General features: G+C 64.2%; 3 protein-coding genes across 6 annotated transcripts; all 3 read left to right on the top strand.

Annotated features, from left to right (window-relative positions):
• Positions 1 to 4,657: 4,657 nt before the first annotated feature.
• On the top strand, positions 4,658 to 16,070 carry ABCG4 (ATP binding cassette subfamily G member 4). Of its 2 annotated transcripts, none has more exons than XM_066203520.1 (15): positions 4,658 to 4,676; positions 6,139 to 6,376; positions 8,497 to 8,614; positions 8,692 to 8,824; positions 9,036 to 9,086; positions 9,224 to 9,369; positions 9,603 to 9,726; positions 9,932 to 10,046; positions 10,191 to 10,327; positions 10,409 to 10,507; positions 10,638 to 10,806; positions 10,949 to 11,049; positions 11,204 to 11,362; positions 11,479 to 11,597; positions 11,679 to 16,070. In XM_066203520.1, the coding sequence occupies exons 2-15, from the start codon at positions 6,148 to 6,150 to the stop codon at positions 11,902 to 11,904; spliced, it is 1,926 nt and encodes a 641-aa protein (XP_066059617.1). In that variant the 5' UTR covers positions 4,658 to 4,676; positions 6,139 to 6,147; the 3' UTR covers positions 11,905 to 16,070. The 2 variants fall into 2 exon arrangements, with proteins under 2 accessions (XP_066059617.1, XP_066059616.1); XM_066203519.1 differs by lacking the exon at positions 4,658 to 4,676 and adding an exon at positions 4,806 to 4,892.
• Positions 16,071 to 16,733: 663 nt separating this feature from the next.
• Positions 16,734 to 24,380, top strand: NLRX1 (NLR family member X1). 2 transcript variants are annotated; one of them, XM_066203444.1, is made up of 13 exons: positions 16,734 to 16,830; positions 17,255 to 17,364; positions 17,457 to 17,584; positions 17,748 to 17,808; positions 18,179 to 18,279; positions 18,470 to 19,086; positions 19,475 to 20,889; positions 21,694 to 21,780; positions 21,865 to 22,116; positions 22,220 to 22,496; positions 23,843 to 23,870; positions 24,088 to 24,152; positions 24,355 to 24,380. In XM_066203444.1, coding segments are annotated over exons 3-12 (2,961 nt in total). In that variant the 5' UTR covers positions 16,734 to 16,830; positions 17,255 to 17,364; positions 17,457 to 17,463; the 3' UTR covers positions 24,090 to 24,152; positions 24,355 to 24,380. The 2 variants fall into 2 exon arrangements, with proteins under 2 accessions (XP_066059541.1, XP_066059540.1); XM_066203443.1 differs by lacking the exons at positions 23,843 to 23,870; positions 24,088 to 24,152; positions 24,355 to 24,380 and having other exon boundaries at positions 22,220 to 22,541.
• Positions 22,447 to 26,738, top strand: NHERF4 (NHERF family PDZ scaffold protein 4). Of its 2 annotated transcripts, none has more exons than XM_066203446.1 (10): positions 22,447 to 22,496; positions 23,843 to 23,870; positions 24,088 to 24,152; positions 24,355 to 24,566; positions 24,689 to 24,875; positions 24,956 to 25,092; positions 25,166 to 25,370; positions 25,541 to 25,737; positions 25,857 to 26,027; positions 26,185 to 26,738. In XM_066203446.1, the coding sequence occupies exons 2-10, from the start codon at positions 23,860 to 23,862 to the stop codon at positions 26,227 to 26,229; spliced, it is 1,230 nt and encodes a 409-aa protein (XP_066059543.1). In that variant the 5' UTR covers positions 22,447 to 22,496; positions 23,843 to 23,859; the 3' UTR covers positions 26,230 to 26,738. The 2 variants fall into 2 exon arrangements, with proteins under 2 accessions (XP_066059543.1, XP_066059542.1); XM_066203445.1 differs by lacking the exon at positions 22,447 to 22,496 and adding an exon at positions 23,182 to 23,261.
• Positions 26,739 to 27,241: the final 503 nt, after the last annotated feature.

Below are 27,241 nucleotides of genomic sequence, written 5' to 3'. Positions count from 1 at the left end.
GCAGTGTCTGGTGTTTTTTTTGCACAGCCTGTCCCTGCCAGCCGTGCCGTGGTGGGAGGATGGCACTGGGACAGCTGCAGAGTGGGAGGTGGGCACTGAGGAGCTGCCAGGCTCTGCTGGCGCTGTGCAGCTGGCACTGCAGTGTGCTGCTCCCCAGAGGTGGCACTGGGAGGCCGGGTTTAGCTCTGGCTCTCGTGTTCCTGCCGTGGGGCTGAGTTTTGCTGCCTCCCCCAGGGCTGTCTGCTGCCTGCTCGGGCTGTTTTTGAATACAGGGAGCAGCCTGGGTTTGTGAGCAGAGCCAGCTCGTCCTTTGTTGAGAGACTGGACAAAGACAGTGTGAATTTGGGGTCCCTGGAGTGCCATTTAGGCCCTCCCTGCCCTGTGTGTGATGTGCCCAGGGGGAACACCTGGGGACACCCTCCTGGCCTTGGCTGGACACTGACTTTTCCCCATTGCTCCTTTCTCAAGCAGCTGAGCCAAAGCTGTTGGGATTCCGGGTTTCTGGGGGAAACCGCTCGATCCCAGCACCTCTGGGGGAGAGGCAGCAGCTTTCCCTGACAGCCCACACTGCTGGGGGCTGCTCCAGGCTCAGCATCCCTGCCCTGGGCGCTCGGGGCGGCCTTGCCCAGCCTTCCTGTCCCTGCCTGGCCCCTGTCCCCGGCCTTGGCAGGGCCGGGCTCAGGACGCCTTCGAGAGAAGGGCCCCGTGCCAGCTTTGCATTCGCAGCGCTCCCAGCCTGGCCCTCATTCCAGCGGGCTCCAAACCGGGCTGTGCCCGCTCCTGCTGGGTCGGGGTGTGGGTGCTGGGAGTGTCCCTTTAAACACTGGGTCCCGGCGGGGTAATCTGCCAGAGATTATCTGCTGGGGAGAGGATTGGCTTTAAAGGGAATGTCTCCTCCCTTCCCCCGTGTCCTGCAGCATCCCCCGGCCCGGGTGTGTGTGTGTGTGCAAACCAAGTTCACTTTCTCTCGGCCGAGCAGAGAGGGGTCTGTGCTTGGAGGGGCAAGGGGAGGGGGGCAGATGACGGCACTGGGCCTCCTCTTCCTCGCCGTGCTGGCCACGCTCGTCTCCTGCCAGGACCCAGAAGGTAACAGGGGGCTTGGGGGATGAGGGGGTTTATGGGGTGCCCCAGAGCTGCTGGCGCCAGTGAGGAACAAGCCCAAGGCTTGGCACGGGGGGAGCAGGAGCTGAGGTGTGAGTGGCTGCACTCCTCACCACAGCGAGGACTGGGATGGGTTTTTTGGGCTCCAGCACCTCCCTGGGGGGCTCTGAGGGCGGGGCACCTGCTGGCCACGGTGTCCTCGCCCCCCTTGCCTTGCCCCAGGAGAGCTGGACACTTACTGGTCTGGCACGGCGCCCATCTGCCTGGGGGGCTGCAAGGGGCGGCACAAGGAGCTGAAGAGGAGCCAGTGCGGGAACGGCAGCTGCTGCTGGCTGGGCTACAAGTCCTTCTGCAGAGGTAAAGCCCCGGGGGAAGGGTGGGGGCATCCCTGGGCACGCTGCGGGGCTTTGTGCCGCACTCAGGTGTGCGACCGCGCGGGGACACAGCCCGGGGCACCCGCAGCCTTGTCGGGGTGAGCCCTGGGCTCGTCCCCGCGGCCAGCAGGCTGCCCAGGCTGCCAGCCCCGCTCCCGTCCGTGTCCGCAGTGAACTGCGGGCGGCCCGAGGCGGATTTTAACTCGGTGGTGCACGGCAATGACTGGTGGGTGGGCTCCGTGGTGCGCTACAGCTGCCGGCCCGGCTTCCTGCTGCTGGGGGACCCCGCCAGCGCCTGCCAGTCCGACGGCCGCTGGAGCCCCAAGCCCTCCTGCCTCCGTGAGTACCCCGGGGTATCCTCCGGCGGGGCTGCAGGCACGGCCCCGAGCCCTCCTTGCCCCGGAGGGCTCCAGCTGAGCTCTGCCCCTGTACCTGCAGGGATCTGCCTGCGGGGCCGCATCGAGATCAGCGAGCGCGACATCGCCGGCAGGTGCTCCTCGTCCTGCGGCAGCCAGGCGCACCTGGGAGCCTTCCTCAACCGCGGCTGCATCAAGATCTCAGCCTGTGTCACCAAACTCTCGGCCTGGGCCCGCTGGTTCCAGCGCTGTGACATCTGCGAGTGCGACTGCCACGTGCCCTGCGGTGAGTCCTGCCGGTGGCACTGCCCGGCTGGGGCTCACGGGGCTGTGGGGGAGGTCGGCACAGCTCAAAATCCGCTCTCTTTGCTCTCCTCAGGTTCTTCCAGGTAGAGCTGGGCCACCCGGGGCTGTGGCCACTGGCCCTGTGCTGGGGGAGGCTTCCACCCTGGGTTCTGCTCCCCTTCACCAGTGTGTCCATTGCTGTGCTCCTTCCCTAAGCTCCGTGTGTCATCTGAGAGGGGGAGAGATCTTCTGGACTCGCTCTTGCAGGGCTGGCTCACCCCAGGACTCTGCAGGGGCAGGGGATGCTCTGGGAGCAGCAGGTGCTGGGATCTGTGTGTGTTTCCTGCAGCTGGACTTGGGGACAGTGGTGACAGCACCCGTTTGCCTGGCTGCTTCCCAGGAGAGGCTCAGAGCCCCTTTTAGGGGGGAGGCAGCACCCGGGCCTGTTGGAAAATTCCCATCCCTCAGTGCTGCAGGTGGTGATTTCTCCGTGTCAGGGAATTCCAGGCCCTGAGCTGGGAGGTGGAGCTGCCCTGGGAGCTGGCTGAGGCAGCAGGAGTGTGACATCTGCCTCCTGTCCCCAGGGCACGGACAGAGCAGCCTCAGGGCTGCAGCACCTGCTGCTGGGGAATGCAGTGGGTCAAACTGCCCCGGGAGGGCACAGTAGGGGAAGGTCTCATCTCCCAGCTGGAAAATCTTTCCAACATCTTTTCCCCCCTTCCAGAGGGTCTGTGGGCCTGCCCTGAGAGCCCCTTTCCCCAGGGGCTTCTCCTCCCAGCAGCCTGGGAGAGACTTGGCTCCAGTCAGGAGCAGCTTGGTGCCCCTTGAGGACACCTCAGGCTCCTTACAGAGCAGCCATGGGAGCAGTTGTATTCCCCCAGGGAAGGAGGGTGGTCTGGGGCACTTGTGATGGCATTGCCGAGGGTGCTGGAGGACCAACCACGGGTCAATAAAAATGTATTTGCCGGGAATCACACAGGTTTTCCTGTCTGCTGCCTGCTCTGTCCCTGCAGCCCTGAGCACAGATGACAGAACCGGGACAGGCTCCCTCTGCCCCACCATGGGGACACAGCTGGACAAGGCCACTTCAGGAAGGTCCCAGCTGGGGGTTTGAGGGATGTGAATGTGCCCATGGCACTGGGCTCCATCCCTGCTTCCTGCCACCTTGAAATGACTCCCCAGCAGCTGCTCCATGGCCGCCAGCTTGGGCCCTGCTGAGCAGAAAAGGGTTTAGCATCAATGAGGTCGTCCCCAGGCTCTCATTGTGCCTGGGAATGAAGGGAGGAAGGGCTTTTGGCACTGCACAGCGCAGGCCTGGGCTGGGCCCTGCTGACAGGGAGTGCCCCAGGGATGGGTTCAGAGAGAACTGGGTGAGTCCCACGTGCCTTTTGCTCCATGACAAATTAATTAAGACCTCCACGAGGAGCTTGGTTCCATGGAGAACTCCTCGTGCCCTCCCCTGGCCCAGCCCCCTGCTCTCCCCTGCCTGGATCCTGCCCCGAGCCCTGCCCCAGCCCTAAGCTGGAGAGGGGTGGGGAAAGCTCTCCTTGGCTCAACAGATGGTTTTTTAATTAATACTCTTGCTGGTGCCACTCATTTCCATATGTCTTTCATGTTTAAGTGCTGTGGTGGGTGAGAGGTGTGAGTAACAGCGAGGAGGGAGCCAGGCGTGGTGCTGGGGAGGTGCAGGGGGATCCAGGTCCTGCAGGACGAGCTGCACCAGGGAGGGTGTGCTGTGGGTAAAGCCCTGAGGGGACACCCCCCTGCCACGACCCTTTGTGACCAGCTGTCACCCCACTGGCTGTCCCCAGCCATTGCAGCCCTGGTTGCACCCCGTGCCCGTGTTGGGGGGTCTGCACAGGGGTCTGTGCAGGCCTGAGAGGGGCAGGAGTGGGGTTAGGGTGTGTTGGGCTCCCTCAGGGGGGTCTGGGCCGAGGGGGCGGTGGGGGGAGCCGCGGGGGCTGTGCCCCAGGTGCCAATGGGAGCCGGCACTGGGGTGCAGAGGCAGGGCTGCCAAACCCCAGGCGTGTGCTCAGGGATGCTCAGGGCCTGCTGGCAGGCAGCGAGAGGAAATTAGGCCGGTCCCTTTAAGAGGATTTTTTCGCTGCCTGGCAGCGCTGCCCGCCCGGGCAGCCCATCCATCCATCCATCCATCCATCCATCCTGCCGCCCATCCTGCTCCCCGCCCGGCAGCACCGGCCGCGGGGCTGGCGGAGAGGGGCGCCCCCGAGCAGCCCGGCCCGGGGGGCTGCTGGCCACTGCGGGGTTTCTACTAGCCACTGCGAGGTTTCTACTAGCCACTGCGGGGCTGGGGCCGGAGCGCCCCCCGCCCGCCCAGCCCGCCCAGCCCCGCGGAGGGATGGGGAGGAGACCCGGGCCGGGCACCCGCGGGGGCAGCGCCCAGCCCGGATCCCGGCGCTGAGCACCGCAGCCGCGCCGAACCGAGCCGAACCGAGCCGCCCCCAGCCCGGCCGAGCCCCCCGGGCATCGCCCCTTTGTCTGCGGAGGAAACGAGGCGGGGGCGCTGCGGGAGCGGAGCCGCCGCCCCGCACCCTGCCAGGTGAGCGTGCGGGAGAGCCGAGAGCCTCCCCGGGGCCGGGGGGTGGCGGGGGGGGGGGGCTGGGGATGGAGGGGGCCGGCGGGGAGCAGGGATGAAGGAAGAGCATCCTCGGCCAAAGCCTTCCCGTCCCCACCCCGCGCCTCGGGGCTGGGCTAAGCCGCCCAGAGCCGCTTGCGGGATTTAGCGCTCCGTGAACGCCCAGCCGGAGGAGTCAAGGTGAGCCCGAGGGCGCTTCGAGCCCGCTGCCCCCCACCAGCACCCCCGAACCCCCCGTTCCTGCACCCCGCGGATGCTGGGAGGGCACCCGCGGGCTGGGAATCCCCCCACCCCTCCTTCCCCGGGGCTGGGCTGGCTTCCTTCCAGCCCTGAGCGGGATGTGCCTGCGGCAGGGGTGGGCTGGGGGGATCTCCCGCAGCCCCCGGCATCCGGCCGCCCCTGGCAGGGGCCGGGTGTGCGCGCTGCAGCCGCAGCGAGCCGCTGCCCGCAGCCCCGCCGAATGTAGGTTAGCCGGGCGGTGGGACCCCGGCCTGGGAGGGGAGATGGGCGCAGGGCACAGCCCGCTCAGGCACAGCCCGAGCTCCTTTTGGTGCTGCCGGGGGGATCCCCGACCCCCTCCCAGGCTCTGAGAGCCGCGGTCAGAGTGCTCCCCGCCCTGCTGGGCTCAGCAGCACCGCAGAGCCGCCGAGCCGAGCGGAAACACGAGGAGCCCGGCTGTGCTGCAGCCGGCTGTGGAGCACTGCGGGCAGGAGAGGGCTGGGGCAGGTGTGTCAGCGTCACGGCCCCTGCTCCGTGCCGGCCTGGCCTCCGAGGCTGTGCTGGAAGAGCCCGGAAGGTGAAATGATGAGCCAAGGAAGGCAGAGAGGGAATGGCACCAGCAGAGCCCCCTCCTTGTTCTCTTAAGGCTCTCCCAGCACGCCCAGGGGACCCCAGGCACCATCTGAGGGTCTGATGTATCCAGGACTGCTCTGCCCCACGAGCGTGGCGCGCTTTGCCCGAGGAACCAGCTGGAATAACCTGCTCGTTTAGGATTTCATCCCTGCGTTCCCTAAGGCCAGGGCAGGGCTGGTTCCTGGGGAGTCCTTGGGGACATCCGGGCGTAGGGCAGGACACCAGCTCCGCCACCTCCCACCCTGCACGCACCGGGACAAACGGGACCGGGGCAGGGAGCCCCGGGACTGGGGGGAGCTGAGCTGGACCAAGCTGCAGGAGGTGCATGAATTATTGACTGTGGAGCTGCACAAAATCCTGCCGCTGCTCGCCCTGAGCCCCTGGGCGCAGGCTTGGCGTGCCTGGCTGGCTCCATCCCCGCAGCCAGATGTGGATGCCGGCCGCAGCTGGGCGGAGGGGACAGCGCGGCCCGGAGCCAGCAGGAGAAGGAGAGACGGGACTGGCTGTGGGCTGGTCCCTGCAGTGCCTGGGAGAGGGAGCCCGCTGCGAGCCGAGCCCCGTGCGCTCCCCACAGAGCGGCAGGATGGCGGAGAAGGGCATGGATCCCGCCTGCGTCTCCATCGCCCTGGAGGACACGGTGTGCCACGCCGGCCCCCAGGACGCCCCGCTGCTCACCACCCACTTGAAGAAGGTGGAGAACCACATCACAGAGGCCCAGAGGTTTTCCCACCTCCCCAAGCGCTCGGCTGTCAACATCGAGTTCATCGACCTGTCCTACTCCGTGCGGGAGGGATCCTGGTGGAGGAAGAGAGGTAGGAAGGAGCGGGCGGGTGGGGAAGGGCAGGGAGGGGAGGGGACCTGCAGGGCTCTCGCACCCCGTTCCCGTTCCGCATGCCATGATCTCACCCTGGCCTGTGCGGGTGCCAGGGGCTCTTTGTGGCTGGTTGTTTGTTCTGGGAGCCCGTGGGAGGAGGAGGGAAGGCTCGTGTCCCGCAGCGGATGCTGCGTGCCTGCGCTGTGCAATGCCGGGAGAAGGCAGAGCGCATTCCAGGGAAGCCTCTGGCCGGGGCAGATATCCCGGGGCAGCCGGCAGGGATGGGATGCGATGGGTTTGCCCAGCACTGCTGTTTGGGGTGTGGTGGCTGTGTGGGATGCAGCAGGAGACCCCCCAGCTCAGAGAAGGTGTGGTTTGGGGGGGGTTTTCCTCTCCCTGTGCAGCCGAGGCCCTGGCTCCCTTCCCTGTGTGTCACTCCGGCCGAGAGCTCGGGGAGGGGAGAGGGGAGGCAGATGGCGGCTGGTGGGTGGTAGTCTGCTTTAATTAGCGCTCTCAGTTAATGGGATGCCAATCAGGCAGCCCGATAAGATGGAGGGTGAGCTGATCTGCAGAAGCTGAAGGCAGGCGGGGATGAGCGGGGCCCGAGGTCACAGGGCTGCTCGCTGAGGGGCCCTGGCAGCCACGAGTGCCGGATGGGGCCTGTCCCCGTCCCCGGGCTCTGCAGCTCGGGAGACCGAGGCGCTGAACACGGCGGGAGCAGCCCCGACCTCTGCCGGGATCATGCCTCCCTGTTTATCCGGGGTGCTGAGGGAGCATCCCGGGAGCATCCACGGCACAGCCGCGGGTCCGCCAGGGCGGATTGTGCTGGAGCACCCAGGAGGGAACCGGCTGCCTGCCAGCGGGCCAGTGCCCTGCGGGGAGGGACGGGGAAAGGCTCGGGCGGCTGGACACGGTGGGAGCACGCCGAGGGGTCCGGGGGTCCCGGGGCTGGCGGTGGGAGGGACGCTTTTCTCCCCGCGTTCCGGCAGAGCTGGCGGGGGGACTCGGCGGCTTTGGCCACATCCCGCAGCTCCGGCCGGCCCCGCTGTGCTGAGGCAGGAGGTTACTGGCAGTCAATGAACGTGAGTAACCGCTGCGCAAGCTGCAGTGGCGCCGACGTGAGCAGCATGCGCGGTGCGGAGCCGTGCGCGCTGCCGGGGCTGCCGGGGCTACCGGCCCTGCTCGCCCCCGGCCACCCTGCGCAGCCCCCCGCCCTCCCCTGGCCGCCCCTCTGCCCGCGGGACCCCCTCCTGCCTCCGGGCTCCTCACCCCGAGGGGTGCCGAGGAGGAACGGGGGGCTCACGGTGCTGGATGACCTTCCCTGGGGAGGGTCGAGCCACAGGGCTCCCCCGGTGAGGTGGGACTGAGCGGTCTGTCCTTGGGGTCGGCCCAGCTTGGATTTGTTGCCCTTGCCCCACAGCGGCTGTCCCCGTGGGGCACAGGGGGGACACAATTCCATCAGGGGGATGCTCAGGCTCGGTCCGTGGTGTTATCACCCCCCTGCCCCGCTGCTGCCCGGCCACGGCTCCGTTTCAGGGCCAGCTCCTGAGAGCCCGAGGCTGCGCCTGTTCCTTGCTCCCGACACATCATGTTCCTTCTGCCAGAAAATGCTAATCAGCCGCGTTTAAAGCAGAGATAATTCCAGGTCTGATTAGCAGTGGCTGCTGCCGGGTGCCACAGCGTGAATGCCAATGAAGGCAAGAGCCGGATTGGGAATTGTGCCTGCCCTGTGCTGCCCCGCTCCCCGCTGTCCCTCCCCCCCGGCCTTAGGGATCAGCATCTGAAGACATGCCCAGGACCAGTGTCACAGCCTGGTAATCTTCCTTAGCAGCTCTGTGACCTGACCCAGGGATTTCCCTGGTCTTTGCTGTGATCCAGGTCAGGAGCTTCTTCAGCACCAGGAATCAGTGGGATCAGCCCAGGCCCAGGGGCAGGGATCGTGCTGGAGGTGACAGCTGCTGTGGGATAGCCCTGCTGGGGGTGCTGATGGAGACACCTCCAGGCACACCCGGCCCCTGGCACAGCACATGGAGGTCCTGAGGTGCCCCAGGTGCTGGGATGGCATCCAGTCCCTGTAGCTGCTCTCAGAAGCTAAACCCTGCTGCTCTCTCCCTCCAGGGTACAAGACTCTCCTCAAATGCCTGTCGGGGAAGTTCTGCCAGCGGGAGCTCATTGGGATCATGGGCCCCTCGGGAGCTGGGAAATCCACCCTAATGAACATCCTGGCCGGCTACAGGTGAGGCTGGGGGCAGCCAGCGGGGCTGGGGGTGCAGGGCTGTGCTGCATTCCCCCACACCTCCCTCTGCCCTGCAGGGAGACCGGGATGAAGGGGCAGATCCTGGTGAACGGGCGGCCGCGGGACCTGCGCACCTTCCGCAAGATGTCCTGCTACATCATGCAGGACGACATGCTGCTGCCACACCTCACCGTGCTCGAGGCCATGATGGTGAGCGCCGGGGGACGTCCTGTGGGCTGTCTCCTCGTGGGCACTGAGCCCACGCTGACATCAGGCATTTCCAAGGGCTCTGGGATGTGGGAACAAAAGCCTGCTGCCCGTGCTCCCTTCATCCTGAGCGGACTGGGGTGGAACCATGGTGCAGCCAGCTCTGTTCCCTCCATCTGACAGTCGTGTCTCCCTGGCCCTCCTCTCCCTGCAGGTCTCTGCTAACCTGAAGCTGAGCGAGAAGCAGGAGGTGAAGAAGGAACTGGTAAGTGCCGAGGAGGGTGGGCCCAGACCCCCTCATCTCTCCCCGAGGTGTGGACAAGGGGAGCAGGGGATGGCAAGGGTGGAGGCAGGCGGCAGGGATGGGATGAAAGTCCACGAAAACCCTTGGCTGTGTGACAGGTGAATGAGATCCTGACGGCCCTGGGGCTGCTGGAGTGCTCGTACACCCGCACCAGCTCCCTGTCGGGGGGGCAGCGCAAGCGCCTGGCCATCGCCCTGGAGCTGGTCAACAACCCGCCCGTCATGTTCTTCGATGAGCCCACCAGGTGAGGCCACGGGGCTCCCAGCACTGCCCGCCCGGCTGGGCTGCCCCTGCTGGCATGGCCAGTCCCTCTGGTGCCCACCTGAGCCTGGATGGGACCGTGCCCTGGGGCTGACCTGCATCGATCTGAGGGGAGGCAAGTGGGGGGCATCTTTAGGATGTTCTTCTCCCCCTCTCAACTCTGCCCTTCTCTCTCTGCTGTCTCTTTCTCCTCCACCCCATCCTGCGTGGCCACAGCGGCCTGGACAGTGCCTCCTGCTTCCAGGTGGTGTCCCTGATGCGGTCCCTGGCTCAGGGTGGGCGCACCATCATCTGCACCATCCACCAGCCCAGCGCCAAGCTCTTCGAGATGTTCGACAAGGTTTGGGCTGGGACAGCATCCCTCTGGCCCCAAGACCCAGGAGAGAGGCCCTGGCAGGGGTGGGCTGCAGGCATCTGTCCTGGGCCTTGTGTGGCCGGGGTCTGGCAGGGGTGGCCTGTGTCCCCCTGGCACAGGGAGGGGGGCAGGGGTGGGTGACAGTGCCCTGGCTGCCCTGCACCTGCCACATCCCGGCTTTCTCTTGCAGCTCTACATCCTGAGCCAGGGCCAGTGCATCTTCAAGGGCGTCGTGACCAACCTCATCCCTTACCTGAAGGGGCTCGGCCTGCACTGCCCCACATACCACAACCCCGCTGACTTCAGTGAGTGTCCCTACCGCAGCAGAGGGTCCAAACCAGTGCCCAAGCCCTGGGGGCTGCCTGGGCTGCCCAAGGGAGATGCCTGTGCCCTTCCTGTTAGGTGCTGGTTGCCTCAGCACCTCTCAGGGGTCCTGTCCTGCTCCACAGTCATCGAGGTGGCCTCAGGAGAGTATGGGGACCTCAACCCCGTCCTGTTCCGCGCTGTCCAGAACGGGATGTGCACCATGGCTGAGAAGAAGAGCAGCCCTGACAAGGCAGATTCATCGTGCCCAACATGTGGGACGGTGAGTGGGGGCTCAGAGGAGCCTCCCGTGCCAGCAGGGGCCCCGTGGTGTGAGCCTGACCGTGGCCCTGTGGTCCTGCAGGATGTGGATCACATCGAGAGCCACACGTTTGCCACCAGCACCTCGACTCAGTTCTGCATCCTGTTCAAGAGAACCTTCGTCTGCATCCTGAGGGACACGGTGAGGGCAGGGGAGGGTGGGCCAGGGCTCGGGCTCTTTGGGGGCAGGCAGAGACAAGGAGTTAAATGAGCTGTCTGCTGCTCCCTTGGGATGTATTTTGGGGTGCTGAGCCCCCCCCCCGTGCCTGCAGGTGCTGACCCACCTGCGGTTCATGTCCCACATCTGCATCGGGGTGCTCATCGGGCTGCTCTACCTGCACATCGGCAACGACGCGGGCAAGGTCTTCAACAACACCGGCTTCCTCTTCTTCTCCATGCTCTTCCTCATGTTCGCCGCCCTCATGCCCACCATCCTCACCTGTAAGCCGCTCCTTGCCCCAGAACCCCCACGCTGCTCCCAGCAGTCAGGCTGCTCCAGTGCGTGTGTGCTGGGGAGCCAGAGGGGGGCTGGAGCACCCCGGGGCAGAGAATTTCTGGCTGCTCACTCCTCATTTCCCTGCAGTCCCCCAGGAGATGACCGTATTCCTGAGGGAGCACTTGAACTACTGGTACAGCCTCAAAGCCTATTACCTGGCCAAGACCATGGCAGACGTGCCCTTCCAGGTGAGCTTTCCATGGATTTAGCCGCCACCCTGGTGTTGATGTGCCGTGCTGGGCACAGCCCTTCCCTGCCCAGTGCCCCAGGCTGGCCGTGGAGGGCTCTGTGGGGTGGGGATGGCCGTGGGGCCAGCAGGGTGCCGTGTGTGTCCCCTTGCAGGTGATCTGCCCCATCGCCTACTGCAGCATCGTGTACTGGATGACGGGCCAGCCCCCCGAGGCCACGCGCTTCCTGCTCTTCTCCGCCCTGGCCACCGCCACCGCCCTGGTGGCCCAGTCCCTGGGGCTGCTCATCGGGGCTGCTTCCACCTCCCTGCAGGTCTGGCGGGGCTTTGCCTGCTCTGCGGAGAGTCGTGAGGGGCTCTGTGACAATTTGGGGTAAGGGGCCGCCCACAGGCAGGCAGGGCCGTGACCCGCAGTGGCTCTGCTCCCCAGGTGGCCACCTTTGTGGGACCCGTCACTGCCATCCCCGTGCTGCTCTTCTCGGGCTTCTTCGTCAGCTTCAAGACCATCCCCACCTACCTGCAGTGGAGCTCCTACGTCTCCTATGTCAGGTGGGCCCCCAGCTCTGGCCAGAGCTCCTGTCCTGGGCTCCCCTGGGGCCCTGGTGACCCTCGGGGTGTGCTCTGCCCTAGGTACGGCTTCGAGGGGGTCATCCTCACAATCTACGCCATGGAGCGCGAGGACCTGGAGTGCCTCGAGGACTTCTGCCCTTTCCAAAAACCCATCAAGATCCTGCAGGAGCTGGATGTGGAGGAGGCCAAGCTCTACCTGGACTTCCTCATCCTGGGCATCTTCTTCGTCATCCTGCGGCTCCTGGCTTACCTGGTGCTCAGGTACAAGGTCAAATCTGAGAGATAAAGGGGCCGTGGGGCCCCGGTGCCGTTCCCGGGCCTGGCCTGCTGTGAGAGATGTTCTGCAGATGGACACGGTGCTCCTGCAGGTCCCGGACCGTGGCGGAGGCACTGGGAGGTGCCAGCCAGGCCTGGCTCAGTCGAGAAGGGTTTTGAGACATCTCGGAACTGTTTTAACCTTTCCACACACTCTTCATTGCAAAACGTTTTGTACAGCCCTGGCATGTGCCGCCCTCCCCTCCAGGACTGACAAGCCCCACGGAGCTTGGGGACCCCTCTTGTTGTCCCTGCCTGGCGCTGCCCTGGGGACCCCGGGGACAGTCCTGCCCAGGAGGTTTGTGCCCAGCACGGCTGGGAGGAGCCTGCTCCGTGCAGGGGGAGCAGCGGGCTGGGGCTGGGCTGGGAGGAGACAGCTGCAGAGTTGGAAGGGCAGCTGGCGGCCCCGTTCCTCGTCCTGGCCAGCAGCGCGTGAGTCAGGGCTGAGAAGAGCCCAAAGGTGCCGTAGGTGAAGTTGCACAAGGCTTTAGTGTTTCCTGTCGCCGTAGCCACAGAGATTGCTGCATCCCCCTTTCCTTTCTGTGCAAATCCTCCTTCTCTTTTCCCTTTTTTCTTTCTTTTTCTTTTTGGGTTTTTTTTTCCCCACAAACCCCACTGCATCCCAGTCTTCATGGAGGGGAAAGGGAGCCAGCAGGCAGAGGAGGACTTGGGGCTCCATCTCAGGCTCCTGCTGGGACACCTTCCTCAGAGATGGAATCTTCAAACCAGGCTCTGTGGGAGCAGGGCAGTGTTCTCAGACCTTCGGGAGTCTCACATTCAGTCCCTGTTGTCTCTGGGGGCTGAGACAAGAGGGTCTGAACCAAATCAACCAACACGGACACAAGTGACTGGTTCCTTGCATGGAGCAAGGAGGATCTGGGCTCCCACACCCCGCCAGTGCCAGGAGGCTGGAAAAACAGGGCTGGGCTGGGCTGTGTCATCACTGGAGCCTCTGCTGCAGGAGGAGAGCTGGCCCTGAGCCCTTCCCCTGCAGCCTCTCTTCCCCCAGCACCTCTGGGGCTGTCTCAGCAGGACAGGGCGGACGAGCCTCGCTCAGCACCGACTCTGCAAGGAGGGGATGCCAAGGACACCCGGCCTGTCACAGTGCCAGCCCCCCAGGGTGACACTGTGCAGAGGGGGGGTCCCAGCAGTGCCTGAACTGGAAACCAGGTGAGATCCCAGAGTGGTTTGTTTGCAGCGGGTGACCCGGACACTGGGAAGGCTTTTGCACTTTGTGACTGGTTCCAGGAAAAGTCTGGCTCGTCCCTTTCAGCTCGTGGCTCTGGTGGCTGCTCCAAAGTCACACACCTTGCAGAGGGAAGGCGATTCAGCGCCTTGCTGGCTCTCCAGAGGAACTGAGCTGAGCCCAGAGCTGGTGGGGCACCCGCACGTGCTGCTGTGCTGGGAACACAGCACCCTGCTTACCTGCACAGCACAGGCTCCGTGGGTGTGCTGGCACTGCTGGCACCGGGCTGCACTTGTCACCCACAGACACGGGAACCTGCAGGTTTTTGGCAAGCACAGATGTGGGGGAGGCAGCCCTGCCCCACCCTGGCAGGCTGGCCCTGGTTCAGGTCATGCTGGGGGATCCTGCTCCTGGCACTCTGAGCAGCCAGGGATTGCAGGGCAAACGCCAGATTCCAGCAGAATCCTGGAGACTGACCTTTGGTTTTGCTGGCTTGGGTTGGGGCTGCACAGCAGAGTCTGGCTGGCCTGACACTGATGCTGGGCCCTCAGCAAAGCTGAGTTTCCCCTGCCTGGAGAGCACTGAGGAATGTTTGGCCATGGGGCTCTCCTGCACAGAGGAGGGTCTGCAAGCAGGACACACCCTGCTGCCCTTTCCATGCTGAGCATCGGGGTTTTCCCCAGGAGCTGCTGTCTGACTTTTCACTATCCCTCACAAAAATTCCCCTCTGCTCCTGGATCTCCCTTCATGCTCTGCAGTGGAGCTGTGCCAGCTGCAGTGGTGCCAACCACAGCCTCAGGGGCACAGAGGAGTGGGGGACAGTCCCTGTGCCTGCACGAGGTGCCTGGATGGGCAGGGAGCTGGGGGATGTGGGGCTGTCACCCTTCTCCATCTCCTTGTCCCTGGGAGCTGATGGGACTGATGCCCTGCTTCTGTCCTGCGCTTGGGCTGGGGCTAGTTAAGCCTGGCCCAGCACAGAGCGTGCTCTGCTGGGCTGAGGCTTTTCCCTGGATGCAGGAGGTGTCAGTGGGGCAGCTTTGCGCAGCTCCTGCCTCCTCCCTGGCCTTTGGGGCTCTCGTGGTGGGTCCTGTCTTCTGCCCCCTGGAGGTGCTGCCGTCCCCAGCGCTGTGCCCTGCACACCTGGATACCTCCGTGCTATCACAGCCAGGGCCACCACCCCTCCCAGGAGAACCAGGACAAGGTGGACTGGTGTGTGGAGTGGAGGGGCTACCAGCAGGCGCCAGTGACTGCCACTGCCCGTGTCCCCCACACGCAGGGAAGGCTTTGCTGACCAGGCTGTGCTGGAACAGGCTTCCCCAGCTTGGAGTGACACTGCCAGGGCAGGTGGCTCCCATGGTGGGCCCAGCCTGCCCGGGATGTCCAGGAGGGCTCAGCACAGCCTGCACCCGTGAACTGCAGTGTCCCAGCTGACCAGGTATGTGGCCACTGCGGGGCAGAGGGCCAGGACAAACCCTGGAGCTGCAGGATGGCTGTCCCCGAGCTGGGCAGGGGCTCTGGGGAGTGGGGTGATGGGGCAGGCTGCTCGTCCCCGGGGCAGCAGGACACAAGAGAATGTGTTGGCGTGAAGGGGCTGATGAGGAGGGACGTGGTGCAGGGCAAAGGCACCCTCTGTGCTGCCCGAACTGAGCCAAGGTGCCACTGACCTTTGCCTCTCTTCAAGGACAGTCCCAGAGGTGGCGGAAGGTGCAGGAAATGCAGGAGAAGAAGCACGTTTGCACTGAGCCCCCAGGCTGGCGTGGCAGGGCTGAGCACGCCGGGGTTTATTGCCCTGCAGGAGCAGGGCAGGAGGGGTTTTCTCTGCCCAGGCATGGCAGAGGGACGGGGTGCAGCCATCCTGCTCCAGGGGGCCCTTAGGGAAGCAGCAAGGACGCACTTTATCAGAGCAGGGAAGCGGAGCCGTGGGTGCTTCTGGCTGCAGGAGACCCACGAGAGAACGCGGCTGGATAATCAGGAGGAGTGTGATGGAGGAGAGCAGGCTTCTCCCCCACACCCCCTCTCCTCTCCTGCCCCTTGTGATGCACTTTGAGTGGATGAGGGTGGGGTTCAAGCTGTGGCTCTGGCTGCCTGGGAACACCGGTTGAGCCTCCACCCACCAAAAACTGCTTCAGCCCCTTTGGCTGTGTCAGGTTCTGCCTCTCCCAGGTGCCGTGGTGACAGCCAGGGGTATGGCCACTCACCTCCATGCATGTCCAGGCCACCTTTGTCACACGCACAAGAAGAGCAAACACTTCATCACTTGGCTGGGGTTGGCTGGAGGGGAGACTGGGCTATAACAGGGGATGGGGCTTCTCCCAGGGTTTCACCCCTCTCCCAAATCAGGCAATAAAACAGTGTTTCCTTCTCACTGTGTGTGGACACCATTTGTCCTGTCCCTGCCACGCTGGCCCCTGTGGTTTTCCAGCCTTCACCATGTCCACACGTGCAGAGGAGGCTGGACAGGGGCCACATGTGATTCAGGGGGGCACCAGGCAGAGAAGTGCAGGCATTGAAACTCACACTTCCACAAGCCTACAGGTGTGAGCTGCCTCCTCCCTGGGGCAGCTTGCCAAAATCAGATGCAGGTAACAGTGGAAAGGCCGAGGCACTCTGCTGGCACAGCTCTGCTGTGGCAGCTGCTCCGGGTGGCGTTTGCCCAGGTCTTTCTGCCATGCTGGGAGGAGGCTGTGAAGGGGGACCAGGGCACTGCTGCCCACAGCCGCAGCCTGGCAGGAACCAGGCAGGGTGGAGGTGAGGCCCTGGGCTCTCTAGGCTGGGCTGCACACGCAGGTAAGTGCCCCGCAGGGACGGGGTGCCAGGTGCCAGCTTTGCTGCTGTGCCCAGAGAGTCCCGGGAGCTGTTGGGCAGGAGGAGATCGTTGCGGTTTGTGTCGGTGTTTCCGAGATGCCAGCTGTACTTGTTGGATTTCACACATCAATAAAACTTATATTTATAGTGTACTGACTGGATGTCTCCCTTTCCTGAGAGCCTCCAGGGCACACGTGTGATGGGGAGTGTTGAATTTGGGATGCAAATACGGCCTGGAAGCCTTACCCAGGTGTGACCCCTCAGTCCCAGCACCCCTGGGTGGGCTGGCACCTCCCGGAACAGCATCCAGGGACTGAGAAGAGAGCGTGTGTGGCCCCAGTGACACAGCTGTCCCCTGCTGGGTGGCCAGAGCGGATCTGCCAGCAGCGAGAGGGCAGGTACAGGTGTGCGTGTTTGTGTGAGCATCACGTGTGTCAAACAGGCGCGACCAGGCGCTGCCGGCACAGTCTCCCCCGGCTCCTTCGTGGGGAGGGATTCTCTCCGGAGCAGAACTCATCCTTGCGGGCTGCAGTTGCACAGCCGGGCAGCAGCTGCGGACGCAGAGCCGCCAGATGTGCCCGGAGGACATCCCCGCCTCGCAGCACATCTGGTAAGATCGCAGCTCCCCCCGATCCTGGGCAGTTTAGGAGGGTGCGGGTATCTCTCGCAGCCTCCAGGCGCTCTCCCATCCTGCTCGGGGAGCTGGCGAGCGCCGGGCGCGGGGCGGGACAGGGCGGGATGGCGTTGCAGGAAGTTCTGCCTGCACAAGCGGCCGCCTCCGCAGCGGAGCCGTGCCCGGGACAGGCATGGCAGGAGGCGGATGGGCAGCTCCGGGCTGTGCTCCGTGAGCCCGGCAGCTCAGGCACGGCCGGCTCGGCTTTCCCGGCTGGAATCCTGCTGGACGAGGTAACCCCGCGGCTGCCGCCTCGCTCGGTGCCAGCTCCGCCGCCGGCCCGGGCTCCTGTCCCATGGCCTCGCCGGGGAGCGGGGAGGGCACAGGGAGCCAGGGCACGTCTGCCACCAGCGCCACGGGGGTCCCAGAGGGGTCCCCGGAAGGGTTCAGCAGCAGGACGGCAGCACAGGGCCCTGGGCTCAGCAGAAGGGCTGGGAAGGGGCTGGGAAGGTGGGGCGCAGTGGGGTTTGTTTCCTGCACCGAGGTCGGGGCACCCGCGTTCAAGGTCAGCTCCCCTGCCCCCGTCCCTGTGCCTCGGTTTCTCCATCTGGGTCGCATTAAAAGGGACTGGAAACAGCGTGGTCTGTGGGAAGTGTGAGTGAGCGTCCCTTCCGCTCTCCTGGGGTTTGCTCATCTCTTTCTCCCCCCCTGCCTCAGTTTCCCGGGATGTTGGGGGCTGTGAGCACCACCCGTGCTCCCGGAGGATCACCCTGCTGAGCCGGGGCGGAGCTGAGTCAGCGCCAGCACAGCCGGTTCTGCTGGGACAGGTAAGGCTGGGCAGGGCTGTGCTGCCCCACATCCATCCCCACAGCCCCCTGAGCACCCCCGGAGCCCCTCACCCACCCGGCCTGTGTTTCAGGTGGAGGATGTCCCGGGCCATGCGGTGCCAGAGCTGCCTGCCCTGGGGCAGCTGGGCGCGGCTGCCGCGGTGCCTGGCAGGGAGCAGGGGGACCCGCGGCGTGTCTGTGTGTGCTGCCGCCGTGCCAGGTGAGCTGCGCTCTCAGCCCTCCCCAGCGGTGCAGGGGTGTGGGGCACCTTAGCCAGGTGTGAAGCCAGCGGGCTGGGTGGGGTCCTGGATGGCCCCTGGGTGGGTGGATGGCCCCTGCTGGGCTGGACAGGCCCATCCCTGACCATTCTTCCTCCCCACCAGGTCCTGCAGGCCGGTGTTTCCTCAGGAAGGTCCTTCACACAAGCAGCATCTCCCTGCCCAGGTACAGTCAGTGTCACACGGTTTGGGCTCTCTGCCACAGCACCTGGGTGGCTGAGCCTTGGCGCCAGGGACACTTTGCTTTGCTTCCACCTAGAAAAACACCCAGACCCACCTCCCTGCCTGCTCTGACTCTGGCCCACCTCCTCTGCCTCTCCACGGGTTTTCTGGGGATGCACAGCCCGTGGCTTGCTGACGTGCCATCACCTCCCAGCCGTGCCCCCACCCTGGCCCTGCGCTCTCCCGTGGTGTGGGGGAAGGAAGGGGTGAGCTGGCTCCTCTCAGCACTTCCCACAGCCTCGCTTGTGATCTGCCCACCCCGCCCCAGGCAGGGTTTGGAGCTGCTCCCCGTGACACTGTCCCTCCTCCTGCAGGGGCTGTGTTCGCTCTCTCCAGGGAGACTCCCAGGACAGCTCTGCCCAGCCCGGCTCCTCTCGCCATGGTCAGTCCCCACTGAGGAACGTGGCCACTTCTGGTGAGTTTGCAGCTCTGGTGTGGAGGGAGGGTCCTACACAGTGGGGTGGGGGCAGCTGCTCTCCTGGGCAGTGTGAGGGTTCCCCATAACTGGGGGCTGTCCCCTCTCTGCAGTGGCTTGGGGCAGGCAACTCCCCCAGTCCCCTGCCAGTGAGAAGCCCTCGTCATGTCCAACTCCTTCCTCCTTCCAGGTGCCATCAAGAAGCACCAGAAGAGCCTGTCTGCGTGGTTCAGCCACCAGCCCAATGAGGAGAGGCAGTTCGGCCCTTCCTTCTCGCTGGATGCTGTCCACGTGGACCCAGTGATCCGGGAGAGCTCCCTGGAGGAGATTCTGAAGCCCTCCCCTGATTTAACCATCCAGAACCAGCTCCAGCAGCCCCGGAGAAAGGTCATCAGCCTCCACAAGCTCTTTGACGTGGACGCCTGCGGGCGGCAGGTGAAGAACGTGGTGCTCTACGGCACCGTGGGCACGGGCAAGAGCACCCTCATCAAGAAGATGGTGGTGGACTGGTGCCACGGCCGCCTGCCCCGCTTCGAGCTGGTCATCCCCTTCTCCTGCGAGGACCTGTCCCACAGCCACGCCCACGTGTCCCTGAGGCACCTCATCACCAAGAAGTACCAGCACCTCCGGGACGTGGTGCCGGTGCTGGAGGCTTCCAACCTCAGGGTGCTCTTCATCCTCAACGGCCTGGAGCGCCTCAACCTGGACTTCCGCCTGGCTGGCACGGAGCTGTGCTGTGACCCCAACGAGCCCGTGCCTCCCTCTGCCATCGTGGTCAACCTGCTGCGGAAATACCTCCTGCCCGAGGTGAGTGTTGCACTCCTTTGTGCTGGGAAAAGGTTGGGGGTGAGCCCTGAGGCATCACAGGGTTGTTGGGATAATTATTTGCAGTCCATCTTGGCTGGGAGCAAGCAGGCAGCCTCTGCTCCTGGAGGGACTTGCCAAGGTGGCCTCATGTGGGATCTTTGGGGAGGCCTGGGAAGGTAAGGAAGGCTGTGATCTTCCAGACTTTATTTACGTCCAGGAGGGAATGGGGTAAGTTCTTCTGTCCCCTCTGCCTGGGCCAGGTTTGATCCAGCGCCCTTTGTGCAGCAGCTTTGTGAACGCCAACCTGTGGATGGGGTGATCCAGTGCACTTCTCTGTGGGCTGTGCCCTGCTGAGCATCCCCAGACTCCTCCACCCCTGTGTCCCCAGGCCAGCATCATCGTCACCACGCGCCCCTCGGCCGTGCGCCGCATCCCCGGCAAGTACGTGGGACGCTACGCCGAGATCTGCGGCTTCTCCGACACCAACCTGCAGAAGCTCTACTTCCAGATGCGTCTGAGCCAGCCCGGCTGCTCCGGAGAGGAAAGCCAGGATCGCGCCTCAGCAGAGCAGGAGAACCTGGTGGAGATGTTGTCGAGGAATTTGGAGCGCCACAACCAGATAACGGCCGCCTGCTTCTTGCCCTCCTACTGCTGGCTGGTGTGCACCACCCTGCACTTCCTCTACTTCACCAGGACGGTTCCTCCCAGCCAGACCCTGACTGGCATCTACACCAGCTTCCTGAGGCTCAACTTCAGCGGGGAGGTGCTGGACAGCACCGACCCCACCCACATCTCCATGATGAAGTACGTGGCCAAGACAGTGGGCAAGCTGGCCTACGAGGGGGTGATGTCCCGCAAGACCTGCTTCTCCGAGGAGGACCTGCGGCAGTGCTTCGAGGTGGAGATGAAGACTGAAAGCGAGCTCAACCTCCTGGAGATTTTCCGCAGCGACGTCTTCCGCTTCTTCCTCAGCCCGTGCGTGCAGCCGGGCAAGGAGCACACCTTTGTCTTCACCATCCCCGCCATGCAGGAGTACCTGGCAGCCCTCTACGTGGTGCTGGGCGAGAAGAAGACCCTGGCCCAGAGAGTGGGCAAGGAGCTGTCGGAGGTCATCGGGAAGGTGAGCGAAGACGTGGCTGTGGTTGTGAACATCGTCTCCAAGGTGCTGCCCCTGCGCTTCCTCCCCGTGCTCTTCAACCTGCTCAAGATCTTCCCTCGCTACTTCTCCCGGGTGAGCGGCAAGGACAGGGACGCCATTGCCCACACCATGGCAGAGGAGCTGTTCAAAGAGGAGGACTACTACAACGACGACGTCTTGGACCAGATCAACTCCAGCATCCTGGGTGTGGAGGGCCCCATGCGCCACCCCGATGAGGCCCCGGATGACGAGGTCTTCGAGCTCTTCCCCATTTTCATGGGCGGGATCCTGTCCCGCCGCAACCGCGCCATCCTGGAGCAGCTGGGCTGCTCCATCAAGAACCTGGCGGCCTTTGAGATCGCCCAGGCCATGAAGAAGACGGTGATCAGGAAGGGCCGCAGGGGCCTGCCCCCCTCCGAGCTCATGGACTACCTGTTCTTCCTTCACGAGTTCCAGAACGAGCGCTTCACGGCCGAGGCCGTCCGCTCCCTCCGTGCTGTCAACCTCTCCTCTGTCAAGATGACCCCTCTCAAGTGCTCTGTGCTGGCATCTGTCATGGGCACCACGTGCCACGAGGTGGAGGAGCTGAACCTGACCTCCTGCAACCTGGACAGCGGCAGCTTGAGGACCCTCTTCCCTGTCCTGCTGCGATGCAAAGCTCTCCAGTGAGTAGCACCTCCTCCTGCCCTTGGGTGCTGCTCAAAAATTGGGTTCTTTCTCTCCTCTGCCCATCACGGGGATGCTTTAGGAGCCCAGGTGTGGAAAACTCAGGAAAGGGCATGGTTATCCTCAGTGCAGACCTAGGGAACTACAGCTTCCAACATGCAACACTCCTTGAGCCGCTTTTCTAGGGCACTGCATGCTGGGATTTGCAGTCCCAGCTCGCCCTCCCGCAGGAATTTTTGGGGAGTTCCCTGCAGCTGGTACAGGCTGGGCGGGCTGCCAGCTGTCCTGGCAGACCCGAGTCCCTACGGGAAGTTACCCGGCATGCCCGTGTCGTTAGCTCTGTGAGGAGTTTGCCGTCCCAAAGGTGGGAGTCTGGGCTGTGCAGATGTGCCCACAAACGTTCCAGAACATTGGTGGAGCTGCAGGTCTTCCTGCCGCCCAGGTGGTGGCGAGACGTGCTCGGCACAGATGGATCGGGCTGTGCAGCTGGGCTGTGCCGCACTTCCTTCCTCCAGATGCTCAGGAGGGCTTGATGGAGCCCTGATCCCTCCTCTGACCTTCACCCACCCCCTGAAGATTCCGCCATCCCCTTCCCCTCGCCCTGCTCCTGCTGGCACTGGCTCTGCTGGCTCATGCTCCGCTGCGGTGTCACTGTGCTCCCTTTGGGAGAGGAAACCTGGAGTGGCCTAGTTTGGGGAGCCCGGGGAGGATGGTGATGGGCAAAATGGAGCGGGCAGGGCTGCCGGGCTCACAGGTAACAGCCATTTTGTTCCTGTCACCCCCCGTGTCTTGCTCTGCACCAGTCTGCAGCTCAACAGCCTGGGCGCCGACGCCTGCAAGGAAATCCGTGACCTGCTCCTGCATGACAAGTGTGTGGTGAGCAGCCTGCGGTGAGTACAGCCCCCGCCCCTGCATGACCCTGCCACGGCTGCCCACCACGTGTCTCGGCACTCCCTGAGCCCCCGTGTCCACAGGCTGGCCAACAACCCCGTGGGCGAGCAGGGCGCTCGGTACCTGGCCGAGGCGCTGGCCGGGAACCGCTCGCTGACGCAGCTGTCCCTGCTGCACACCGCGCTGGGGGACCCCGGCGCCGAGGCCATCGCCCAGCACCTGGCCCAGAACCAGCACCTGCAGGAGCTCAACCTGGGCTACAACTCCCTGACGGACGCGGCGGCCCTGCGCGTGGTGGAGGTGGCCAAAAGGCACGAGACGCTGGACAAAGTGCAGTGAGTCCGCTCTGCCACATCCCTTCTGCCCGCACAGACCCCTGTCCTGTCTGCCTCTGTCCTTCCCCTCAGCCCTCACCAGTCTCTCCTGCTGCTTTCCCAGTCTCTACTTCAACGACATCAGCGAGGATGGCAAGAGGGCACTTGACAGCCTGCGCATGGACCGGGACGGCGTCAGGGCTCTGGTTTTCCTCACGGCGGGCACCGACGTCTCCGATTACTGGTCCCACATCCTGAACGTGGTGCAGAGGAACCTGCCCTTCTGGGACCGTGAGCGGGTCCGGCAGCACCTCGCCCTCCTCCTGCAGGACCTGGAGAGCAGCCGCAGCCAGACCGCCAATCCCTGGAGGAAAGCCAAATTCCTGCGAGTCGAGAGCGAGGTCAAGAAAATGCTGGGGAAACTGCAGGATGGGAGCCTCTAACCTGCTGCCCATCCACCAGCCAGGGCTGGGGCAGTGAAGTGTGCCCAGCAGCACATTCCCTGCGCCCTTACCTACCTGGAGATGCTGGCTGGATGGTGCTGTCAAAGGTGCTGGGGGTGTGGGGCTCAGCCTCATCTGCGGGCGAGGCTGAAGTGTGGGAACGGGACAGAAATCAGGCCAGGAGAAAATGGGACTTTGCTCTTCTGGGCTTGTGGAAAGCCGGCCCCTGCACCCCGCCCGGAGCGGTGGCAGGGAGCAGGATTGGGGCTTGTCTGTGAATCTTTTGGGAGCATTAAAGTGCGCCTCTTTATTTCCACTGAAGCACACTAGTACCAAGACTTGATCTCCTCTTCGGGCCCTTCCTGGGGAGGAATGTAGAGCCACCCCTCCAGCAGCTGGAGTGGAGGGTTCTGCCTTTCCCCATCCCACAGCGCTGCCATGGAGCAGCCCGCCTCTGCTCCAGCGCTGAACCAGTCACTCTTCCCCCCCGTGTGACCCCCTGGAAGCCACCAGGAGCTGTCCCCAAGCTGGGTGTCCCTGGGGTGCTGGTCCCTGCTCCCAGCTCCGACTGGCAGTGCCTTGGGGCTGGGAGGGCAGGGGAGACTCGGGGCTGTTTAACCATTAAACCTGGGACGTCTTGGAAGAGGCGGGGACACTTGCCTGCCACTTCACCCTGTACCTTGCTCCCTCTGGCAATCCCTGCAGCCATGAAGCAAACAAAAGGTATGTGCCCGGGAATCCTCTGGAGACCCTTCCCCACACACACACAGGCCCTGCTGCCAGGTGGAGCAATGTCAGAGCCCAGGCAGCCTGTGGAGAGAGGCCGGAGGCGTGCAGGAAAAGGTCTCATCGTGGGGATTCTGGGGTGGAATCCCCTCTCCCGGGGTTTGGGGATCCTTGTGCCCAAAGAGGTGTGGAGGGGTTTCATGGGGGTTGTGTGCTGGGGAAGGTCTCTGTTTCCTTCTGCTGGCTCCAGCAGCTCTCTGGGGTCCTGGTGAACCTTCTCCCCCCTCACTGAAGAGCCCCGTGACCCCCCAGGACTGAGCCCCATCTGCTTGGCCCTGCTTTGGCCCTGTAGTGAGTGCCCGTGGCACCTGAGCAGCAGGTCCAGGACAGTGGTGCCAGGGCCAAGGAACAACCTGTGCTGAGAGACAGAGGGGCTTGGGGGCTGTGTGGGCTTGGCAAACCCCCTCACCTGGCATGGCAGGCTCAGCCTGAGAGAGGACAAGCCCTGAGTCCTCGAGAGCGTGGGGTCTGCCCCCAGCCCACCACCTCCTGTGCTGACCTCTCCTCTCCCTCTGCAGGGCTCGAGGGAGACAAGATGTCCATCATGTAAGTGCTGATCTCCCCTTGGCCAGGGGCTTTCTGGGGCTCAGGAGAGATGTGGGGAATGGTCCAAGAGGGAATTCCCATCTGGCTTTCCCCAAGGAAGAGGAGGCACAGGCCCCAGTTGGCCCATTCTGAGAGTAGCAAGCTCCCCAAGGCTGGGGGAGGCAGGGGCAAGGCCATCCTGCACTAACGTGGCCTCTCCTGCCCTTTATCATTTCAGAAAATTTGAATTTAACCCCAAAGTTGGGATCGACAACCCTGCCTTGACACTGACTGAGGACACGGGTAAATACACGCCCTCCTCTCCCAGGGTGTCCTTGTCTCTGCACGGGGTGGTGGGCACTGCTGGGGCCCTGAGCTCTCTCACACTGGGGACCTGTGGGTGGTGAACACAGAAGGGATGAGCAGATCCCCAGCCCAGGATGGGGTGGACAACTTGTGTGAGGATCCCTGCAGGGCTCTGCTCACGGGCTGTGTCCCCACACAGATGGCGAGGGCGTGGGGGAGCCCCGCTTCTACCTCCTGACCAAGGAGAGCACGGAGACCTTCGGCTTCTGCCTGCACGAGGAGCTGGGCTGCCAGGGCCACGTCATCCGGCAGATTGAGCTGGGGGGGGTGGCCCAGCGCAGGGGGCTGCAGGACGGGGACCGCCTGCTCCAGGTCAATGGCCACTTCGTGGACCACATGGACCACCTCCGGGTAAGCTGGGAGCATCCCATGGGAAGGCACAGAGGACGCATGGGCCCTGCTGACCCCAGGGACCCTGATCCCGCCCCATCAGAGGGCTGCCTGCTCATGGTTCACAGCCTGGCTCCTTCCAGGTGGTGCAGAAGATCAAGGCTAGCGGGAACCAGGTTCTGCTGGCGGTGCTGGATGGTGACTCCTACGAAGCAGCCAAATCCCTGGGCAGGGACCTGTCCCAGCTGCTGCCGGATGACATCCGCCCGCGCCTCTGCCACGTCACGAGGGACAAAAGCGGCTTTGGCTTCAGTGTGTCGTGTCCAGAAGGTAAAGCAGGATGCTGCCACCACGAGCCTCCCCGTTGTAGCACCTCACTCACCCCAGTGTCCCTTCTGCTCCTCCTGCAGGCACCAAGGGCACCTTCCAGCTGTCGGTGCTGCAGGACGGGCCAGCGGACAGAGCAGGGGTGCCACCAGGCTGCTGGCTGCTGGAGCTGAACGGGGACAGCGTGAAGAGCTACTCCCACACGCAGCTCACCAAAAAGGTGCCTGCTCCTGGCATGGGGGGTGAGGGATGGGGCTGAGAATGTCACTGAGCACCCTGTGCTTCCCATCCAGCTTAAGCAGAGCGGGAACAAGGTGACACTGCTGGTGGCATCCAGCGCCGTGGAGGAGTTTTATCGCCTGCGGGGCCTGCGGGTCACGGCCGCCTTGGCAGACACCTCCAGGCTCCCCTTCAAGGTCCGGGAGCTGCACCTGGTGAAGGGTCCTGCCGGCTACGGGTTCCTGCTCAAGGAGGATGACTGCAGCTCGGGGGGAGTAGGTGAGGGGGCTGAGAGGGGCGGTTTGTACCGGAGCAAGGCATTTCTGAGGGTTGGGAAGAGCTGACAGCTCCGTGCCTGCAACGGGGCCCTGTCCCCACCTGCACACGGGGCTGAGCAGAGCCAGTTCCCCTCTGCGAGCCTGTCCCCTCCCTCTGCCCCGCTGTGGCAGGCCAGTTCCTGTGGGATGTGGATGCGGGGCTGCCGGCCGAGCGGGCGGGGATGAAGGAAGGGGACCGTGTGCTGGCGGTGAACGGGGAGAGCATCGAGGGGCTGGACCACGAGCAGACCGTGCACAGGATCCGCGCCCGGGAGGATCAGGTGACGCTGCTGGTCATCGACCCCGCCGGTGACGAGTTCTATCACTCGGTAGGATTTGGGGGCACGGTCCTGCTCTGGCTGGGGAGCCCTGGGGTGCTGCGAGGCTGCACGGTGGGGTGGGTGTCCCCCACAGGGGCTGTGCGTCCATCCCTCTTCTGCTCTTCCAGATCGGGCTGTCCCCCCTGCAGTTCCTAGAGGACAGTGACCCCGCCTCAGGTTCCTGCACGCCCTCTCTGCCCTCTCGCAGTGGCTCCCCTGTGCCCTGTGACATTGAGGTGGGACCCAAGGGCCCTGTGTCCTGGCTGATGGCTGCTGCCAACAGTATAGAGATCATACAGGTAACCCCTCAGGGCAGTGCTCACAGCCTGGCAGCAGCGCTCTGAGTGCTGCCACCCTCCTGTTGTGCCCATCCTAACATTTCCCTGGCACCTGTGGTGCTGCCAGGAGGAGGCTGTGTGGCCCCAGGCAGAGCCTCTCCAACCCGTGTCCCCGCAGAGCCAGCGCCAGGAGGAACAGATGAAGCTGTGCCAGGCATTCTAACAGCCCAGGAGCCTCTGGACAGGCTCTCCCACACAGCACCTCCACCCAGGCCACGTCCAGCCCCTGGGGCCTCAGCACTGCTCAGCATGGACCCTGCACACGCAGCTCCCGTGTCTCCATGCCTGGCTCGCAGCATGGCACTCCCAGGGACTCGTCTCTGCTCACCGAGGCTGGCTCAGAGCTTTTATCAACCACAGTGGCAGCTCCTTGTAACCCGACCACAGACCTGTGTCTTTGCCTGCTCAGCTACCTCCAGGGATTTCTCAGGACACTGCACTGAAGCCCTTGCCCAGCTCCAGCCTCTGGGAGTTCCCAGGAGAGCTGAGGCACTGCCCTCTGCACCATCACCCAGGGGACTTGAGGGTTGGCTCAGATCTGCACGTGCATGGACGCCTCTCCTGTGCTCCTCTCGTCCTCTCCCTGAACCTGTGGGCAGTGAGTGTCCACCACCCACCACCACCCTGTTCCTGCATCACCCTTTTGGGGTGTGATTAAAGGACAAATCCACACTGCTGTTCGTGTGGGTGATGTTATGGACAGCACTGCGACTTGGCAGCACATTCCAGGGCCAGATCCATCCTCTCTTCCCAAGCCTGGAGCTGGGCAGTGGATGTAGGAAGCTCTCCAGGTGTGCTGCTGAGAGCCACCATCCTGAGAGCTCCCGGGCACTGTTCCCCAGGAATGTGAGAGTAAACTCCTGTAGGCATCCCCTGTGCTCCATGCAAGTGTTGCTCCTGAGGGTTCCCCTTGCAGGTGACACATCAGAGCACCGTTCATGCTGTGACAACGCTAGGGGAGTGGGACAGGGGGGGATACCAGCAGGGGAAGTTTCACCTCTCTGCCGAGCGTGGGAGAGTGAAAACGAGCACAGAGCTTTGCACATGGCCAGGAACCGCAAACCTCTGGCTGAGGTTTTACCTCGGCCCCTTCTCGGTCGCAAACGGAAACGCAATACTGGAGCACGGCCCCGTCAGGCAGGGAAGGCTCTGCCTGTGTTCTCTGAGCTCACTGC

This window comes from Chamaea fasciata, unplaced genomic scaffold, assembly GCF_029207755.1.
Source record: "Chamaea fasciata isolate MVZ Bird 193981 ecotype frontalis unplaced genomic scaffold, bChaFas1.0.hap1 SCAF_24, whole genome shotgun sequence".
Lineage (NCBI taxonomy): Eukaryota > Metazoa > Chordata > Aves > Passeriformes > Sylviidae > Chamaea > Chamaea fasciata.
The sequence above is the reverse complement of the archived record's forward strand: the minus strand, read 5'-3'. Positions and strand labels throughout refer to the sequence as shown.

Excerpts from the sequence above, each read along its gene's own strand:
- ABCG4 (XM_066203520.1), top strand. The coding sequence starts at position 6,148 with ATGGCGGAGAAGGGCATGGATCCCGCCTGCGTCTCCATCGCCCTGGAG. Across the intron at positions 6,377-8,496 it reads ATCCTGGTGGAGGAAGAGAG|GGTACAAGACTCTCCTCAAA; the intron begins GTAGGAAGGAGC and ends CTCTCCCTCCAG. Across the intron at positions 11,050-11,203 it reads TGGCAGACGTGCCCTTCCAG|GTGATCTGCCCCATCGCCTA; the intron begins GTGAGCTTTCCA and ends GTCCCCTTGCAG.
- NLRX1 (XM_066203443.1), top strand. The coding sequence starts at position 17,464 with ATGTCCCGGGCCATGCGGTGCCAGAGCTGCCTGCCCTGGGGCAGCTGG. Across the intron at positions 19,087-19,474 it reads GGAAATACCTCCTGCCCGAG|GCCAGCATCATCGTCACCAC; the intron begins GTGAGTGTTGCA and ends CTGTGTCCCCAG. Across the intron at positions 20,890-21,693 it reads CTGCGATGCAAAGCTCTCCA|TCTGCAGCTCAACAGCCTGG; the intron begins GTGAGTAGCACC and ends GCTCTGCACCAG.
- NHERF4 (XM_066203445.1), top strand. Across the intron at positions 24,153-24,354 it reads GACACTGACTGAGGACACGG|ATGGCGAGGGCGTGGGGGAG; the intron begins GTAAATACACGC and ends GTCCCCACACAG. Across the intron at positions 24,567-24,688 it reads ACCACATGGACCACCTCCGG|GTGGTGCAGAAGATCAAGGC; the intron begins GTAAGCTGGGAG and ends GGCTCCTTCCAG.